Source organism: Mytilus trossulus, chromosome 3 (assembly GCF_036588685.1).
Source record: "Mytilus trossulus isolate FHL-02 chromosome 3, PNRI_Mtr1.1.1.hap1, whole genome shotgun sequence".
NCBI classification, from domain to species: Eukaryota; Metazoa; Mollusca; class Bivalvia; order Mytilida; family Mytilidae; genus Mytilus; species Mytilus trossulus.
Window position 1 is genome coordinate 56,167,105 of NC_086375.1, and position 19,904 is coordinate 56,187,008.

A 19,904-nucleotide genomic window follows, 5' to 3' on the forward strand; every position below is an offset into this window, starting at 1 on the left:
GTGGCCCGGTGGTTCTCTCCGAGTACTTCGGCTTCCTCCACCACAATAACAGACTTCCCGGTGTCCTAGCACTCCCTTTGTGTTGAATTGGGTGGGGATTGTTTGTCCTTGTAAAAATAATTGTCGTATAAATATACGTTAGTGACACATCTCCATTAATCCCGTTAGGGAGTGTACATGGATGCCACTGTACCCTCGCAGCTTTCGAGGGGTTCTTCGGATATCGGAGGCATTTACCAGTACATACATACATGTATCAAAATCTATTTTAGTTCTCCAGATTTAAAAAAAAATATATAATTGGAATGAAGGGAAAACTCATAGAAAAATAAGAAAATATACTTTATTTAGATTTATTTCATTTTTACATTCATATTGATTACTTATATCAATGAATGTATCAATTAAAATTAAGACTGTTTAGATATTTATTAACTTTGAGATGGTCATAAAAAATTTCTAAAAATAAATCACCAATCGTTGTCGAAGATAAAAATAGTTCTGACAGCATGTATTTAAAAATTCAGAATCATTTCCTGAAATAGGTTTGTTTTCATAAACGATGACACGCTGACAAATAGAAATTTTAAGGAGAAACTCACAAGTTTATAATTGTTAGAAGGAGCAAATTGTAAGTAATTTTCTTTTAAACTGGAAGAACATGACATTCATAACTTAATAAAGGTGATTTAATAATTTAACATGGTTTTCCAAATTATTTGTGCCTTTCAACAGTTAAATTTGTATTAAAAATCATTGTTATTCAGTACTTTGCTCATCAGCCCAACCTTAGGGATTTTGGAACAAAACAAATATTTTTATTATAAATATCTTTAAATCAAACAATACAATTTATACTTTCTGTTTATAAAATTTATAATGCCATTAGTGACTGACTATCATTGACAATATATTATTTATATTTCTTATATTTTCTTCTATAGTCAATAATTTATTTATTCTTGTTTTTATACGACCGCAAATTTTGAAAAAATTTTCGTCGTATATTGCTATCACGTTGGCGTCGTTGTCGTCGTCGTCGTCGTCGTCCGAATACTTTTAGTTTTCGCACTCTTACTTTAGTAAAAGTGAATAGAAATCTATGAAATTTTAACACAAGGTTTATGACCATAAAAGGAAGGCTGGTATTGATTTTGGGAGTTTTGGTCCCAACATTTTAGGAATTAGGGGCCAAAAAGGGCCCAAATAAGCATTTTCTTGGTTTTCGCACTATAACTTTAGTTTAAGTTAATAGAAATCTATGAAATTTTGACACAAGGTTTATGACCACAAAAGAAAGGTTGGGATTGATTTTGGGAGTTTTGGTTTCAACAGTTTAGGAATTAGGGGCCAAAAAAGGGCCCAAATAAGCATTATTCTTGGTTTTCGCACAATAACTTTAGTTAAAGTAAATAGAAATCAATGAAATTTAAACACAATGTTTATGACCACAAAAGGAAGGTTGGTAATGATTTTGGGAGTTTCGGTCCCAACAGTTTAGGAATTAGGGGCCAAAAAGGGACCCAAATAAGCATTTTTCTTGGTTTTCGCACCAAAGCGTTAGTATAAGTAAATAGAATTCTATGAAATTTAAACACAAGGTTTATGACTATAAAAGGAAGGTTGGTATTGATTTTGGGAGTTTTGGTCCCAACAGTTAAGGAAAAAGGGGCCCAAAGGGTCTAAAATTAAACTTTGTTTGATTTCATCAAATTGGTCTACATTAAGGTCTAAAGGGTCCAAAATTAAACTTAGTTTGATTTTAACAAAAATTGAAACCTTCGGGTTCTTTGATATGCTGAATCTAAAAATGTACTTAGATTTTTGATTATTGGCCCAGTTTTCAAGTTGGCCCAAATCGAGGTCCAAAATTAAACATTGTTTGATTTCATCAAAAATTGAATAATTGGGGTTCTTTGATATGCCAAATCTAACTTGTGTATGTAGATTCTTAATTTTTGGTCCAGTTTTAAAATTGGTCTAAATTAAAGTGCAAAGGGTCCAAAATTAAACTAAGTTTGATTTTAACAAAAATTAAATTCTTGGGCCTTTTTGATATGCTGAATCTAAACATGTACTTAGATTTTTGATTATGGGCCCAGTTTTCAAGTTGGTCCAAATCAGGATCTAAAATTATTATATTAAGTATTGTGCAATAGCAAGTCTTTTCAATTGCACAATATTGTGCAATGGCAAGAAATATCTAATTTCACAATATTGTGAAATAGCAATTTTTTTTTTAATTAAGAGTTATCTTTCTTTGTCCAGTATAGTAAGCAAGAAATATCTGCAAGAATTTTTTTTAATTGGAGTTATCTTTCTTTGTCCAGAATCAACTTAAATCTTTGTTATATACAATATACGATGTATATTCACTTTTTACTACCAACTGATAAATTAAAATAATCTTTACCATTCAGTGATAACAAGCAGTTTTTTTGCATCTTAATATTTTATGATGTATTTAAATGAGTAGTAATTGTTGCAAACTCCATTAGAATATTTTAATTGAAATTAGTTTTGGAATAAGGGAAAGGGGGATGTGAATAAAAAATTGGGTTCAATTTTTCTCATTTGAAATTTCATAAATAAAAAGAAAATTTCTTCAAACATTTTTTTGAGAGGATTAATATTCAACAGCATAGTGAATTGCTCTAAGAGAAAACAAAAATTTTTAGTTCATTTGACTACATTCATTCTGTGTCAGAAACCTATGCTGTGTCAACTATTTAATCACAATCCAAATTTAGAGCGGAATCCAGCTTGAATGTTGTGTCCATACTTGCCCCAACTGTTCAGGGTTCAACCTCTGCGGTCGTATAAAGCTACGCCCTGCGGAGCATCTGGTTTCTTTTCTTTTAAAAATATTTTAAAAGAACATAAAAAAATGTTTTTAATTATTCTCCTTGGACTAAGAACAGATAAAGATATATGTGCAATGTGGAGACAATGAAACAGACTGTTTTTTTTTTATTCTCAATGTTTAATGCATTTAGATTTAATAGACATTTTCTTATCAACATGTTATCTGTACAAAAGTACTGTTACCCAAAGAATATTCTCTGTTTTTTTTTGGTTTTTTTTGCGATCTGATAAAATATGGGAAAATACTCTAGATGCAAAGTTTATGTTTGAAGTGGTGATGATAAAACCTGTCAAAAATCACTTTTGCAGTAATCATAAACATGTATTTTAGTAAGCAGGAAATGAACAAACAAATTCATGGAGAAAAGCTGATGAATGAAACTTATTCAACCACTACCAGTGATGAAGTAAAATAATCTATGTATTTGAATATTTCAGGTAGATACAACAAAACTTTGAAATGCAATTTGGAGGCCAATTTGTGTTTACTGGTAAACAGGAGGATGAGGAGGTAGCAGAGGATATAGAGGACATTATTGAGGAGGTTGATGAACAAAACAGTGGAGGAGATTCTGATGAACAGGTACCTATGTTACTAACCTATCTACTTTGTAAATATACATACAGAAATAAAAACATAGAAACATGGGTGATAAAAAGCTGATTCCAAAACACATCATACATGTAGAATCATATTTAACAAAAGATATTTAGGTTAAAAACAAGAAAAATATTATATTGAATCATTCCAATCTGTCCATTCAGAAGAAAATTGTAAAACACAACTCTGGATCAGAACTGTAATTTGTGTATGAAAAAAAAACCAAATGAAAAACATACTGACTTCCTCACATGCTCTTCAAGTATATAGTGACTTGTGTTCATATCTGTGGTGTTAAATTATTTTCTGCCAGACTTCAGCAAATGACCCTGTATTCCAAAAGGCATAATATTCAGAAAATGTTAACCTGCCTTGGTATTCTATCTGGCTCGACTAAATAGTGAGCCGGATCACATTTCAGGCAAGTGTATTAAAAGTCTTAACAAATAATTTTATTTTATGATTTCAGCAATGTATTTTAGATATACTGGACACAGCTGGTCAAGAAGAATATTCAGCTTTAAGGGATCAATATATAAGGACTGGAGATGGGTTTATGATTGTATACAGTATCAATGATGTTCAGTCATTCCAGGAAGCTGAAGCAATATATAATTTTCTTTTAAAAATAAAAGATACAGAAACAGTTCCAGCTGTAAGTCTAAGTAACAACAGTTAATACTAAAAACTGAAAAAGTTACCATGTACATAGATTTAGTGGTTCTTGTTGGGGGATAGAAATTACTAAATTGCTTAAAATACTTTTATGTACTACTGTGAATTTGAAAATTCTTGCGTGCTTTATTATGCCAATTTGTCATTTTAGATTAAATGTTAAAATGTCCAATTGTTTCAGTTAAGGGGGCTTGCGGGTCTAAATCAACTTTTTTTTCTAATATAGGATTTTCCTATGTTTTTCCATGATTAAACCTTATCTTATACCTAATGGAAATATATAATAAAAATATGGGGTCACCGTTCATTTAAGCTCACAATTTGCCTCCGAAAAAAGCATACATTTTTGTTGATGTCCTTTTTTTCTGTTGAACTAATAGGAGAAATATTGGTAATATCGAAATAAAAAAAGAACTAAATTACAGAAATCGTTAAAATTTTACAACTATTTAGTTTATGTACAGTTTGTTTGAAAACAGTAATAAAAAATATAGGTCACCGATGAGTTAAAAAAGATATTTCAATTTTAACGTCCAAAAATGAAATTTTTGCATCAAAGGGAGATAATTTGGAGCTTTTGCAATGATATGAACATTTTAAAAGTCATCTGTGGACAAACCAAATCGATTTTTCTTGGTGATTTTTGTGCCATATTATGAAGTTATAGTTAATTGTGTAATGAAAAAAATTGTAATGAAAAAACAAATATTTATTTTTTTTCCGATTTTTTATACCCGCGAGCCTCCTTAAAAATTTCTCAAAGTTTAAGGGGAGATAAATGATGAATTCCCTTAAATATTTTAATTGTGTTAATAACTTGTAAGCACAACTCCTTCTTTATGGGAAGACAGATATTGATGAAATAATACACAGTTTTAAAACCCTACATAAGGATGTACTAAAGGGAATATATTCTGGTCCTGAATGTGAAAGGGGAGATAATTGAACTGACTTACTCACTTTGTCCTCAAATGTTATGGGGAGATTTTCAAAAGTATTCCCTCTAATATTTCAGTTGTGTTACTAACTTGTAAGCACAGCTTCTCTTAAATGGTAGACAGATATTGAGGAAAATTCTATTCAGTTTAGAACGCTGCATAAGGATGAACTGAAGGCAATAATATCCGGTCCTGCATTTGAAAGGGGAGATAATTGCACTGACGTGCTTACTTCTATTGTGCTATATATGGTAAAAATCTGTATTAAGCCCAACCCCTCTTAACAGATAGAGAGATATTAATGAAAAGTTACACAAATGTATATCATTGATTGCTGGTGTGCATACAGGAATCGCATCACTGTCATACTTGTTAAAGGGGAGATCATCAAACTTATTATCTTTAGTATTTCAATTTATGATAATAGCTTATAAGAGCAACTTCTTTTAATGGTTAGACAGATATTGATGAGGTTACATAGAGTTGTAGAACCCTACCAGTGGATGTAAAATAAGCATTTTGAAGGGGAGATAATTGAACTAACTAACTTACTTCAATTCTGCAATATGAGGTTTTGAATATCTTCAAAAGTGTAACACCTTCTAAACAGCTGTAGAGTGATTGATGTAAATACAGTTGTAGAACAGTAGAGTGATAGATGTAAATACATTTGTAGAACAATATCTAAGGATGTGTAAAAAGGAATGAGTCTGCATGGATATGGTTAGTTTGCTGTTAATAATGTTCCTATGAAAACAAGTCAGATCCATATGTCTTACCAATAATTTTTATTGTTTCTTAATAAATATTATTTTCTTTGAATTTAAATTTCTTAACATAAACATTGCAATTGCATCATACCTACCAAAAATGTAAGGGAAGGGATCGGATAACACATTCTTTGCCCATATGCCTCATGATCCATGGTCAAAAGAAGGAAAAATAGTTGCCATAAATATTCATATTACTACAATATTGGATATATTTCATTAGAAATATGAAAACATCTAAGGAGTACATCTTAGAACCCATAATAAATTAAAATATAAAAGCCTAAAACATAAAAAAAATACAGGTACATTATGTTCAATAAAATAATCTGTTTAAAACAGGATAGAATAATTTTTGTTCTAATGAATGAAGCAGAAAGCATTAATTTTAAAAATGAAATTCATATTTCCATGGTGTAGACTAAAATGAGGGATATGATTGTCACTCTTCCAAATGTTTAGATTTGATTTATCAACAAATGGAAGTTTTTAACGACCTTGACTGGCTATACAGCCCTAGCAGGGTTGGCAAAAAAAAGGAGATTTATTTCAGTGTATAGAATAAAGTGTCTATATGTTCAAAGTCAGAATACCTATTAACCAAATGCTTTTTAAATTGTAGATTCTGTGTGGAAACAAGGTTGATCTTGAAAGTGAACGTAAAATCACAACAGAACAAGGGTCAGATTTGGCTGCCAGACTGGGAATTCCCTTCCTAGAAACATCAGCCAAAACTGCCATCAATGTAGCCAAAGCCTTTGAAACATTAGTGAAAGAAATCCCTGGCACAGCATCTTCATACAAAGTATGCTTTATTACATAATAGTGTAAATTGTTTCAAGTTTAATGGACTGCAAATCCATGAGAGTAAAACACTTATTGTAAAGGCATGGTATGACAAGAACATATCTGCATAAACATACTCTCATAATTATACGACCGCAAAATTTGAAAAAAATTTCGTCGTATATTGCTATCACGTTGGCGTCGTCGTCGTCGTCGTCGTCGTCGTCGTCCAAATACTTTTAGTTTTCGCACTCTAACTTTAGTAAAAGTGAATAGAAATCTATGAAATTTTAACACAAGGTTTATGACCACAAAAGGAAGGTTGGGATTGATTTTGGGAGTTTTGGTCCCAATATTTTAGGAATTAGGGGCCAAAAAGGGCCCAAATAAGCATTTTCTTGGTTTTCGCACTATAACTTTAGTTTAAGTTAATAGAAATCTATGAAATTTTGACACAAGGTTTATGACCACAAAAGAAAGGTTGGGATTGATTTTGGGAGTTTTGGTTCCAACAGTTTAGGAATTAGGGGCCAAAAAAGGGCCCAAATAAGCATTATTCTTGGTTTTCGCACAATAACTTTAGTTTAAGTAAATAGAAATCAATGAAATTTAAACACAATGTTTATGACCACAAAAGGAAGGTTGGTATTGATTTTGGGAGTTTTGGTCCCAACAGTTTAGGAATAAAGGGCCCAAAGGGTCCAAAATTAAACTTTGTTTGATTTCATTAAAAATTGAATAATTGGGGTTCTTTGATATGCCGAATCTAACTGTGTATGTAGATTCTTAATTTTTGGTCCCATTTTTAAATTGGTCTACATTAAGGTCCAAAGGGTCCAAAATTAAACTTAGTTTGATTTTAACAAAAATTGAATCCTTGGGGTTCTTTGATATGCTGAATCTAAAAATGTACTTAGATTTTTTATTATTGGCCCAGTTTTCAATAGGTCCAAATCGGGGTCCAAAATTAAACTTTGTTTGATTTCATCAAAAATTGAATAATTGGGGTTCTTTGATATGCCAAATTCTTGGGCCTCTTTGATATGCTGAATCTAAACATGTACTTAGATTTTTGATTATGGGCCCAGTTTTCAAGTTGGTCCAAATCAGGATCCAAAATTATTATATTAAGTATTGTGCAATAGCAAGAAATTTTCAATTGCACAGTATTCAGCAATAGCAAGAAATCTTCAATTGCACAGTATTGTGCAATAGCAAGAAATCTTCAATTGCACAGTATTGTGCAATAGCAAATATTTTCAATTGCACAGTATTGCACAATAGCAAGAAATATCTAAATATCTAATTGCACAATATTGTGCAATAGCAAGAAATTCCAATTGGATTTCAATTGGAGTTATCTTTCTTTGTCCAGAATAGAAGTTGAATCAACTTAAATCATTGTTTTATACAATATACAATGTATATTCACTTTTACTACCAACTGATAGATTAAAACAATCTTTACCATTCAGTAATAACTAGCACTTTTTTTACATTTTAATATTTTATGTATTTAAATGAGTAGTTATTGTTGCAAACTTCATTAGAAATTTGAATTGAGATCAGTTTTGAAATAAGGGAAAGGGGGATGTGAAAAAAAAATTGGGGGGTCAATTTTTTTCATTTCAGATTTCATAAATAAAAAGAAAATTTCTTCAAACATTTTTTTGAGAGGATTAATATTCAACAGCATAGTGAATTGCTCAAAGGCAAAATTTTTTTTTTTTAAGTTCATTAGACCACATTCATTCTGTGTCAGAAACCTATGCTGTGTCAACTATTCAATCACAATCCAAATTTAGAGCTGAATCCAGCTTGAATGTTGTATCCATACTTGCCCCAATGTCAGGGTTCAACCTCTGCGGTCGTATAAAGCTGCACCCTGCAGAGCATCTGGTTAACAGCTATATTAAGAAAGTTATAAAAGAAGATGGGAAGTTTGTGCCATTGAAATTCAAAACAGCAACAGAATATACATCTATAAACTAACATTCAGTCGTCAGCAGAAATGTACTGTAACCCAACTTATTTTCGCGGATACTTTATTTTACGCGTTTTACCCTTTCTAGATCATTTCGCAGCTATTTCATTTCGCGATTTTCTGATTTACTTGAAGTAGTTTAATAATTAAGATCCAAGTTTTACATATTCGCAACAAGTTATCTTTCTACTCGCGAAAGTTACGAAAATAAATTGCTCGCTAAATAAGTTGGTTTACAGTATATAAACTGAATTTCTCCATTTCTTAACAAGCTTATTTCCCCAAACAGTTGATTATTTTTTTTAAATCAATGTGAGGTTTACATAATCATTTATCAAACTTTAATAACAACATTATGTTTTCTTGCTTTTCTATTATTTTGCTTTTGTGATGTCTTAAAAGCCTGGCACTTAATGATATCACAGTGCAAAGAAAGAATTGAATCTTTTTTTTGCAAATCATTTGACACAAGATGAAACTTACCTTCATTATTTTTTCTTGTTAATATCCTCATGGGAACAGATTCCAACAGGACATCTCTCATGAAATACCAATGTTTCTCCTTCTCAGCAGTTTAAATTATAAATATTTAAAACACTTTGCTTTTAAATTTTAAAATGTAAACTAACTAAACAGGAGAAATATTGTATTTGAATTTGATTTTGAAATTGAAAATCTATGTTCTAAATGTTTTTGTTTGGAGACTTTTCAATATGACATGGAATATTCCTTGCAATACCATTTATAAGTGACTCCTTTATAATTAAAGTTCACAGTTAAAAATGAATGTAAACAATTGGCGTTTTGGGCTTGCAAACATGTTTGACCCTGACTCATTCTTTAAGTTCAACTCTTAAGTCAGGAACCTGTAATTCAGTGGTTGTCTATTTTGCTGTATATCTTTTTTTTTTTTCATTTAGTGAATTTTTACATGAATTAGGCTGTTAGTTTTCCTGTATGAATTGTTTTAAATTTGTCGTTTTGGGCCTTTTAAAGAAAGCTATGTTGGTATTTTCTTGGTCATTGTTGAAGGTTATAAAGTTAAACCATTATTTATTGTTGACAGATAGTAATAAATGGTAGTGGAGGTGTTGGGAAATCCTGTCTCACAATACAGTTTACATCTGGAATCTTTATGGAAAACTACGATCCAACCATTGAGGATTCATACCGAAAAATGATAACTGTAAAAGGAAAAAAGAAAGTACAGAAAAGTAAATCCAAACTAGAACCACCACAAGCTTCAGGCGTAACTCCTAGAAAAGACCATAATAGAGGAAGACTGTCCTCTTTGTGGCATACATTGAGTGGATCATTTAGACGAGGAGACCGACCAGCATCAGCCCCGGTTAGAAGACAAAGACCAGCAAGCATGGGAGATTTCCCTGTATTTAGGGGTCAGAAAACAAAGTCCAAAATGAAAGTAAAGAAAGCTGATACAAATGTATTGCTGCTTTCTATGAAAGATCTGGAAGATGAGTCAGACATAGCTACAGGTGATCCTGTGACATGTGAAAAATGTCAGGCCGTGTTATCATGTGTATCTAAAATCACACAAGAAGAAGACAAGACTAAATGGATTTGGTAAGTATTGTAAGTTATAGATTGTCTTCAGTACACCATTACTCATGTTCATTACTTTAATAATCAGTTTTTAGTAAGGTCTTTAGTGTTACAGACACAAAGATAATCACAAGAATTTCTATGGTAATAGCGCTATGTATTTCTTTATTACGAGGTACAAATGTAGATACAAGTTGTATGTGCAAAAAGCAAAAATTTTGTGATGCTGTTATCTAAAACATTGTTAAACTACATGCAGGCAGCTGATCTTAACTTGAAAAAATATTTTAGACATTGTAAATGCATGCACACTGTACGCATATAATTCCCCTCTGCTGAAGAAAAAAACTTGAAATTTTTGCATTTAAAATATCACTCCTTTCACGAATAATAGATAAAATAAGTCCTTGTTATATTTGAAAGTAAAATTTGATTTGATATGGGGTTTGAAAAATAAGGGATGAAGTTTATATCATTCTTATCTCTAGTGAGTTTTGTGGAAAAGAAAATACCATATTGGGCCTAGCTAAAGAGGAAATACCAACCAAAGAGACATATGATTATGTACTTTTTGTTCCGGATAAAATAGAAGAGGAGGAGGAGGCGACTGGTGAAGAAGCAAAAGCTAAACCAAAAGGACCTAGTAAAGGATACCAGATATACTGTATGGATGTGAGTGGTTCAATGGACCAGAGTACAGAGATGTCCAGAGTTACATGTGAGTTAAAGCTCTATAATGCATAAATCTAAAAAAAAAAAAAAATACAATCAAGTAAGAACTTCGTGAAAATAAATGGTACTAATAACACATTTAGTATTTTCACAAATAAAAGGAGATGTAGGGTATATGTGTATATCAATGAGACTGCAACCCAATAAACATGATAACATTATACAAATTCTGGAAGGATCTTCATGAAATTTATATCAAATATTTTTATCAGCAATGTCTGGTGGAAATTCAAAAATCATTATTGATCTTTTTTATCCAAGAGTAATGCCCTAATAAATGTAAATTTTATAGAAAATTGCATTGTTAATGCTCATATGTGTACAATTCTTACTAGATAGTTTTAAAATTCATATAAAAAGATTTATATCAGTCTTTGACAAGTTTGAAAATCAGTTTTAATTCAGTTTAATCGTTATAATTTTTTTTAACAGCTGAATGGCGAAGTCAGCGTGATGGAACATCATATGGAGCTGAGTATATCACCAGATTGGCAGCCATTAAACAAGCATTGAACAGGTATATATTTTAAACTTTAAATCTTATTGAAATATATTCATTTTGAAATACAACCCATTTAAGCATGTTATCCAATTTCATCATATAATTGGTAACTGCTTGCTTCCTCAAAATGTATTTAAAAGGAAACTGCAAACACATAAAAAAACTTATTGGTTCAGTTTAAATAATATTTCGGGCAATCTATCTTCAAATGTGGCGTTTTTCATATGTATCCTTGATAAGTTTGATGATGATACAAAACATTTTTAAACTTCACAAAGAAGTATTCATGATATAAAACATGCTTTAATATAATTTTTCAAAATATGAGGACTGTGTCAATTATACAATTAAAAAGTTTAAAGCAAAATCATCTAAAAAAAAACAATCAACACAGTTTAGTTCAAAGATCATACAACGAACTGTTAAAAAATATTACTTTCAACCTTAAATGAATCTGATTAATTTGTCTTTTTCCAGACAACTTGAGAGACTTGAAATAGATCAACCCGATAGGAAAGTTCAGCTAATCAAGTTTTCATCAGATGTTGATATCTTTCGACATGATGGAACCCAGCATAAATGTAAATGTAACTTCAGTAATTATAACTCACTGTTAGATGAAGGAAAGAAGTTTGCTATGGATATGACAGTACCTCCGATTTCAGAAACCTGCAGGTATGTACAGCTAAGAGATAGCATGAACTTCCACAGTATCTTATCTATAGAAATTTAAAATGTGGTATGATGGCCAATGAGACAACTATCCACCAGAGAAGAAGATGTAATCAATTATAGGCAAGGCTATTGCCTACAACAATGAGAAAAACCCAACCATATAGTTGGCTACAAAAGTCCCTGACATAAAAAAAATATAAAATAGTTCAATTGAGAAATAGAGCTTCCTAATTTGAAGCAAAACAAATTACAAAAAATAGTACAGAGAAGTCTAGAGTTACAGGTTTTGCCTAGTAACACTATATGAATTGCATAAGTGTCTAAAAATGTCAATTTTTTTAGTCAAATTTGAACATACATATGGTGGTGATATTTTGTTACTTCAGGTGATCTGTATGATGCGATGACTCCAAATATATTTAAAATATAGGTATAAAACAAACTTAAAAGTATGCTTATTTTTTTTTTAAAGGTTTTTTCATAAAATATATTAAACAAATGTTTGAAAGTGAAATGAAACTAGCATTTATGTTGTTATTAAATCATTATAAGATGCCAAATGAAATGTTTTAAAATGATACAATGGTAAGGAATTGCCAGACAAAATATTTCATGTGAAATTAATATGAGGTCAAATCTGGTACATGTACTAAATTAACATATATATGACAAGAATTCTGAAAAAAAATATTTTGTATTCTCAAAAATAATCATGAATCCCTATTTATGTTAATAGAAATAATCACTTATATGATATTTTCAGTACTTTGACGACTAAAGTTGACTCCATGTGTACTGAAGGTTGTACTGCCCTTGGGCCTGCTTTGTCTATTGCTATGGGTATTGCCATGGGAACAACTGGATCAGAAATCGTTCTATGTACTGATGGGGCTCCTAATCAAGGTGTTGGGGGAGGGACTGATGGTTCAGAATCAAAGGAACATTTTTATAAAAAGGTTAGTAGAAAGTCTGTTTAATTAATGAATAATTCTTCGAAAAAAGTTAGAACAAAGCAATTAAATAGATTGGCAATGAGTGGTATGGCCTTTAAAGATGAGAAAAACACATACTGTATAGCCAGTAAAGTAACCAAGGAGAGGTTTCATAGTCATGGTTATGAATTTGAAAATAATCGTTTTGTTTATGAGGAGATTATGTGACTTATTCATTTTTGAATTCCACAATGGTAAATTATATAAAAAAAACTTAACAAATCTATCACTTAATGAGTTATGGATACAAAGGATAAATGATTGTCTTAAACTTTATTTAAAAAAAAAATGGTGATATTGTTGTTGAAGTTAATGATGTATGTTTGATTGTAACTGTTAAAATGAAGTTTCTTTTTTAATTGAATATTTTATTGGTTTTATAGGTTGGAAATAAAGCTAGAGAAAATGGTATTGTGATATCATTATTAGCAGTACAAGGAGAACCAGTAGAGTTACAGAAAGTATCCAAATGTGCTGAGATCTCAGGTGGAACCATTAATGTCCTGAATCCACTGGAAATGATCAGACAGTTACGCTTGATCTCTCAAAATTATGTTGTAGCCACAGCTGTTTCTATTACACTACAGCTTCATCAAGAGTTAGAAATTGATGATTCTAAATATCCTAAGGTAAAATTATTGTTAGGTGATATCTATCAAAAGTGATAAATGAATATAATTGATTAAAAATAATTTTAAAAATATTAATCAATTAAAGTATATTTGCAATTTTCTTCTGATGCCTAGTTCACACCGACATTTAATTTAGAATTGAATTTGAATTGAATGTGAATCCTTTTTAATTTGAATTGATTTAAATTGGCATTTGAAATCCATTTTTGTTGATAGGAATTGAAAGTTAACATCGTTCGGGCAGTAAGGCAAATTTGACGCACATTGCAAATTGAATTCTGGCATAAAGAAGGTTTATAAAAAAAGTCAAATTTTATTTATGTTACTTTTCAGGAGTTTTTTCATAGTGATCTTTAGCAAATAGAGCATGTACAATTACATTTCTTAGCAGTATCTAATTTTAATGAATTTTATATATTGTTATTACAGGGCAGCAGTAGAGTTGTTAAAGAGGTTGGAAATGCCACAAAAGACACTGACATTATATTTAAATTCAAGCTTAAAAATCCTGGTAAAAAGTTGGATGTAGAGAGCCTGCCATTCCAAGTAAGCACATACTTAATAATAAAATTATAAATAGATCTTTCTCAATATAAAAAATTGTCCACTTGTAATTGAATTGTTGTTCCAATATGGGATACATGCTGTTCTTTTATATTATTTTATGCTCAAATATTGCCATGATATTTGATGTAAATTGGACTTGAAGGGTAGAAATTATTAAAGTTTACTGCAGTAATTCTAGTTTTCATACATCCTGTCATACTATTGAATAAACAATGATATAAATATCTGAATACTTTTCTTGTAATATTGTATTGTCTGTGGATAAATGTGTTAGTTTGTAGACTTATCAATGTCAATAGACAAGTATTTCCAGTGTAAGTAACAAATAAAGCTGACTTTTACCCAGAATCAATTAATTTGCTTTCGAACAGATGTATAAGGCATATGTTATAAAGTTTGGATTTTTGAAAATGTGTTGTTTCAAAATTTGTGATTTAATTCCTGCTATTTATTTTAGGCTCAGATAAAGTTTACTTTTAAAGACGGGAAAAAGATGTTACGGGTGATCAGCAAATCCATTCAAACTACTGACAAAAGATTAGATATGGAAGAGGTAAAAACATTTAAAACTTTTAACGTTTATTTTTCTTAAATAATGAAGTCCTTTGATGTATTGAGGAGAACACTAAGGTGGTCAATATGAAAACGAACAGAGAGGTCACAGAAAAATTCACAGGACACAAATTGATTGCAATGAATAATTTCAACTACCACATGATACCCTATTAATTTATTTACACACTTGAACTTAGTTGAAAACAGTTCGACCCTTCCTTGTGAAAATAATGTTTAAAAAAGACCATCATGAAGGATTATTTAGAGTTGTATCCTGAAAAGATCTGAAAATACCTGGACATTTTAGTACCAACAGATTTTACAAATTTTATGGAATCAAAATGAACAGGATTTTGTATTGTAAATAAGATTGTTATTTAGCATATTTGAAATTTTGAAAGATTCACACGATTAGCAAATATTTTGGATTAAACCCAAAAACTACAAAACTTTTTTCACTTCAGTCAATTTTTGTTGAGCCCGCGACTTTTGTCACAGAAAGCTTCACATAGGGATGGTGATCCGGCGGCGGCTACGGCGGCAACGGTGTTAGCTCACTTCTTAAAAGCTTTATATTTTAGAAGGTGGGAGACCTGGATGCTTCAAACTTTGTATATGGATGCCTCATGTTACAAAGTTTCCGTCAGTCACATGTCCAATGTCCTTGACCTCATTTTCATGGTTCAGTGACTACTTGAAAAAAAAAGTTCAGATTTTTTGTAATGTTGAATTCTCTCTTATTATAAGTAATAGGATAACAATATTTCGTATGTGCCTACCTTGCAAGGTCCTCTTGTCCTTCAGACAGTTTTCACTTGACCTCGACCTCATTTCATGGATCAGTGAACAAGGTTAAGTTTTGGTGGTCAAGTCCAGATCTGAGATACTATAAGCAATAGGGCTACTATATTCGGTGTATGGAAGCACTGTAAGGTGTACATGTCCAACTGGCAGGTGTCATCTGACCTTGACCTCATTTTCATGGTTCAGTTGTCAAAGTTAAGTTTTTGAGTTTTGGCCTTTTTTTCTAATACTAAATGCAATAGGTCAACTTTATTTGATGTATGGAAATATTTCATGATCTACATGTAAGTCGTTCAGGTTTTATTTGACCTTGACCTCTTTTTTTACGGTTCATTGCTCAGTGTTAAGCTTTTGTGTTTTGGTCTGTTTTTCTTAAACTATAAGCAATAAGTCAATTTTATTTGTTGTATAATTGTTAGCTGTACATGCCTACCTGGCATGGTTCATCCGACCTTGACCCCATTTTTCTTGATTCAAAGGTCAATGTTTAGTTTTCTTGGTTTATGTTAAGTTTATGTGACAGTTGTAATAAAGCTTTATTATTAGGACTATCAACATAATATCAATGATTAGTAAAGAAGGCGAGACATTTCAGTGTGTGCACTCTTGTTAAAAGAAATTTAAAAATTGATTTCCGTATTGAAAATGAAAGACAATGCCATGTACTATATATAATGTTTACCATTGCAGGGTATGAACGTTGCTGTAATGGGTGTTGCCACTGTGCAGACTACATCTGATATGGCTAGTCAAGGAGATATTGATCAGGCTAAGAATATTTTGTAAGTAGCATCTTGAATCTTATCCAGAATTGTGTAACTGTAATATGTTTTATTATTGAAGTTACTGACTAAGACTGCAGAAATCCAATTGTATTACTCAGTATGATATATACTATTTTGCGCACAACTATATAATGAAGTGTATTAATCTAAAAATGTCCGTCTTTTTATTTCTTATCTTTTGATATTTCATAATTTGTCTCCTTTTTAAGGCGTTACCACAATTATAATATGTTATGACTTTTTCCGTCACAAATAATAAATGATAAATGAATCTATTTTCTTTAATTTTGTTTGCTATGTTTTTTCTGTAGATGTTCCAACAATGCTCTGATTGCAAAAGGAACACATGGTGCTGACCAAATGGAAGAGAGATGTGCTTATTTGTCAGAGAGTAAATTAATTCAGGAACAACTTAAAAATCATGAAGATCTAAAAAAGGTTATTACACAAATATTGCATAGATATTTAAGGCCAAAAAGAACAAAACAGTTTAGAGCTCTTTAAGTAGTATATTTGTTGGTATTAAGGCTGAACCTTAAATTTATCATTATCTATATCAATTTGCAGTTGAAACCAATTCTGTCAATGCACTATACAGACATAGGCCTGGTTGTTCAATTTTTTTTTTCAATCTTGTAGTTCTATAACGAACAATAAATAAACAATATTTCATTGGTTTTATTTCTTTTGCTTTGAAATTTCACTGTAAGTGCATTACATTTTAACATCAAATTACTTAACCAGTACAAAATATATTTTGTGCATAAATTGTACTACAAAAAAAAATGTACTACAAGACAAATATACAAAACTAGTATGTATATTTTTTAGTACAAATGAATAGTACAATAATTTTGAAATACTTTAATAGTACTATACATCATTTATGTACATTTGTAGTAATTCAGAGTTTTTTAGTACTAAAAATATATTTGTGAAAATAAAGCTGCATGTCTATGAAATTATTAGGTCCGAGACCACAATTGTCGTTCCTTGATTTTCGTTGTTCACGAATATAGTCCCTAGTGTTAACAGTGGGTTACTTGCCAATAATTTTTATACCCCTTCCAAATTTATTTCTCCATGTTTAATGCCTCAAATTGTAAGTAAGGGGATGAAATTACACTGTAAAAAAATTTGGGTCCAGAATTTTACAGAAAAGTAGTGATTTGGTCCAGCTGAAAAAGGTTAAAAATTAGCACTTCGGAAGCTGTCAAAAGATTTCAAGACACCCTAAACACAAAATTGTCCATATTTTGAGTTAGAGGCGATGAACTTTTCTATAATTTTGATATAATTTGTCCCAAAAGTAGTACAACACACTGTAAAAATTTCATTGAGAAAGCGCAGGTGGGAATTTTTTAATTTTCATTTATGTTCTAAAAGAAATGCACTACGAATTAATTGTGTTCTCGGACCTTATAGCCTGTGGAATGACATATGAAACAAGTTGTTTTAATGTGTCAGTACTGGCAAATGCTTTAATTAATGCTTTAATTGGTAAGCATTTGGCAAGAATATTTTGATTGATTTTGTCACTACATCTTTAAAATTCCTATTTATCTATGTTAGTTAATCTCTTGATCATTTTACTCTTTAGCAAAAAGGAAGATACAGAGATGAAGTGAGTAATGCCTTTTCACAGGGAAGATCTCACAATATGGAAAGATACTCAAACAGCAGATCAAAGGGTCAATATGCTTCCAAGAAACAGGTCAGCGATGAAAGGGTTAAAACCCAGTACTATGACTATATGGCATAAACAATTAATGTTAGTAGTATGAAGATCAGGTCTATACACAATTCTTCTACAGGCCTGAGGAATGCTGCAGGAAACATTAAGTTTTTTTGTATAGTACTGTTTCAAGTGTTTTTATTAAGAATTCCAGCACAATATACATTTTTACGTCATTCCTGTTACAAAAATGTATGTAAATAACATCATTATAATATTAGAGGCATATTGAAGTAGTTTGCTTGTATCTTAATTTATATTTTTGTCACAAACCACAAAATGAGTACCAGTATATAAACCTTGTTGATGTTTTTGTAAATATAAAGAAGAAAAAACTTAAAAGTCGTTAAGATTTTACCTTTAGGTATTTGTTAGTTGTTAATTTTTATTGTTGAAAATACAATTCTGATGTGTGTTGTTGTATTATTAATCATGTAACAATTGAACATAGTAAGGACCTTTCACCTCAAAATCAAATTACCATTGTGTTTGTCATAATGGATTGATATATAGGCATCTGGGTATATCATCATAAAATGATACCATCAATACTGTGATATGATCTAACCTTTGTTTAAAAGGTCAAATAATATTTTTTTACCCAATTGCTTTAATAGCTTGTCAGTGCCACAACATTTGTATCTTTCAACAGAGACATATGATATATGTCATGTCTATGTAAAATTATCAACACAAGACCAAACTTTAACCAACTGAGTTTTGACTATAGTCGCCGTCAGCTGAAATTCGTAGCGGTTATCAATTAAAATTATCTAAACTATTTAACCACGTTCACTCGAGATATAGTTTTTCACATTCCATTCATAAATCGCAAAAAGAAAAACCACTACTGACCTACTTTTTAAGTGATTGCACTGTGATAATCCTGACCTTCACATTTTCCAAGACTATTTTGAATGGTGGAATCCGCCATTGTTTTTTCCGGAAGTGTTCCCCTGGAGTTCAATTTCATAACATTTGCATAAAGCGCGGGAAACCGTATCACATCAATGAAAAGAACATTTCAGGAAACTGCGTAAATGACGAATTTCACATGTAAACAAATGATCCTCATAGAAACGAAGATGGCGGAATTACAATGGAAAACATTCTGGAAAATGTGAAGGTCAGGATTATTACAGTGCGATCACTTAAAAGGTAGGTCAGTAGTGGTTTTTCTTTTCGCGATTTATGAATGGAATGAGAAAAACTATATCTCGAGAGAACGCGGTTGATAGTTAAGATTATTTTTACCAATAACCGCTACGAATTTCAGCTGACGGCGACTATAAACTTTAGCCAAAAGTTGAACAAAATATTGATCATTTGCAAATAAACTTGTTTAGACTAGAATAGCTTTCATCAGTTTTTGTTTGGTATGTGTAATTGTTAGTTATGATTTTATTTACCTGATCCAGTTATATTAGCCCAGTTTTGACTTAAATTGGGATCACATTGAGATTCTTTTATGATGGGGATGAGCAGTCAAGACAAACTCCAACCTTTTCATAGTTCTCTTAGATCTGCAGGTTGTGTCTTTTGTGCTTTTGTAGAAGGTTTTGTGCATTGTAGTGATTGATGACCGATTTTACTATTTGTTCTTATTTTGTGCTTTAACACAACTGTCCCTGGTTAGGGCATAGTTGAGTGCTGTTGTTTAACCCAACCACTTTCTATGAATGATTGTCCCAAGTCAGGAGACTTAAATTCAGTTGTTGTTATTTGTTGATGTCTGTCACATAT

At 31.0% G+C, this 19,904-nt stretch overlaps 1 protein-coding gene across 2 annotated transcripts; it reads left to right on the forward strand.

Annotated features, from left to right (window-relative positions):
• The first annotated feature begins 484 nt into the window (after positions 1-484).
• Positions 485-18,906, forward strand: LOC134711908 (circularly permutated Ras protein 1-like). 2 transcript variants are annotated; one of them, XM_063572883.1, is made up of 15 exons: positions 485-545; positions 3,304-3,448; positions 3,936-4,121; positions 6,472-6,654; positions 9,686-10,203; positions 10,671-10,900; positions 11,347-11,431; positions 11,894-12,091; positions 12,855-13,047; positions 13,467-13,712; positions 14,145-14,261; positions 14,740-14,835; positions 16,332-16,423; positions 16,738-16,864; positions 18,027-18,906. In XM_063572883.1, exons 2-15 carry the CDS (start codon positions 3,326-3,328, stop codon positions 18,186-18,188), a joined length of 2,556 nt encoding a protein of 851 aa, XP_063428953.1. In that variant the 5' UTR covers positions 485-545; positions 3,304-3,325; the 3' UTR covers positions 18,189-18,906. The 2 variants fall into 2 exon arrangements, with proteins under 2 accessions (XP_063428953.1, XP_063428952.1); XM_063572882.1 differs by having other exon boundaries at positions 536-631.
• Positions 18,907-19,904: the final 998 nt, after the last annotated feature.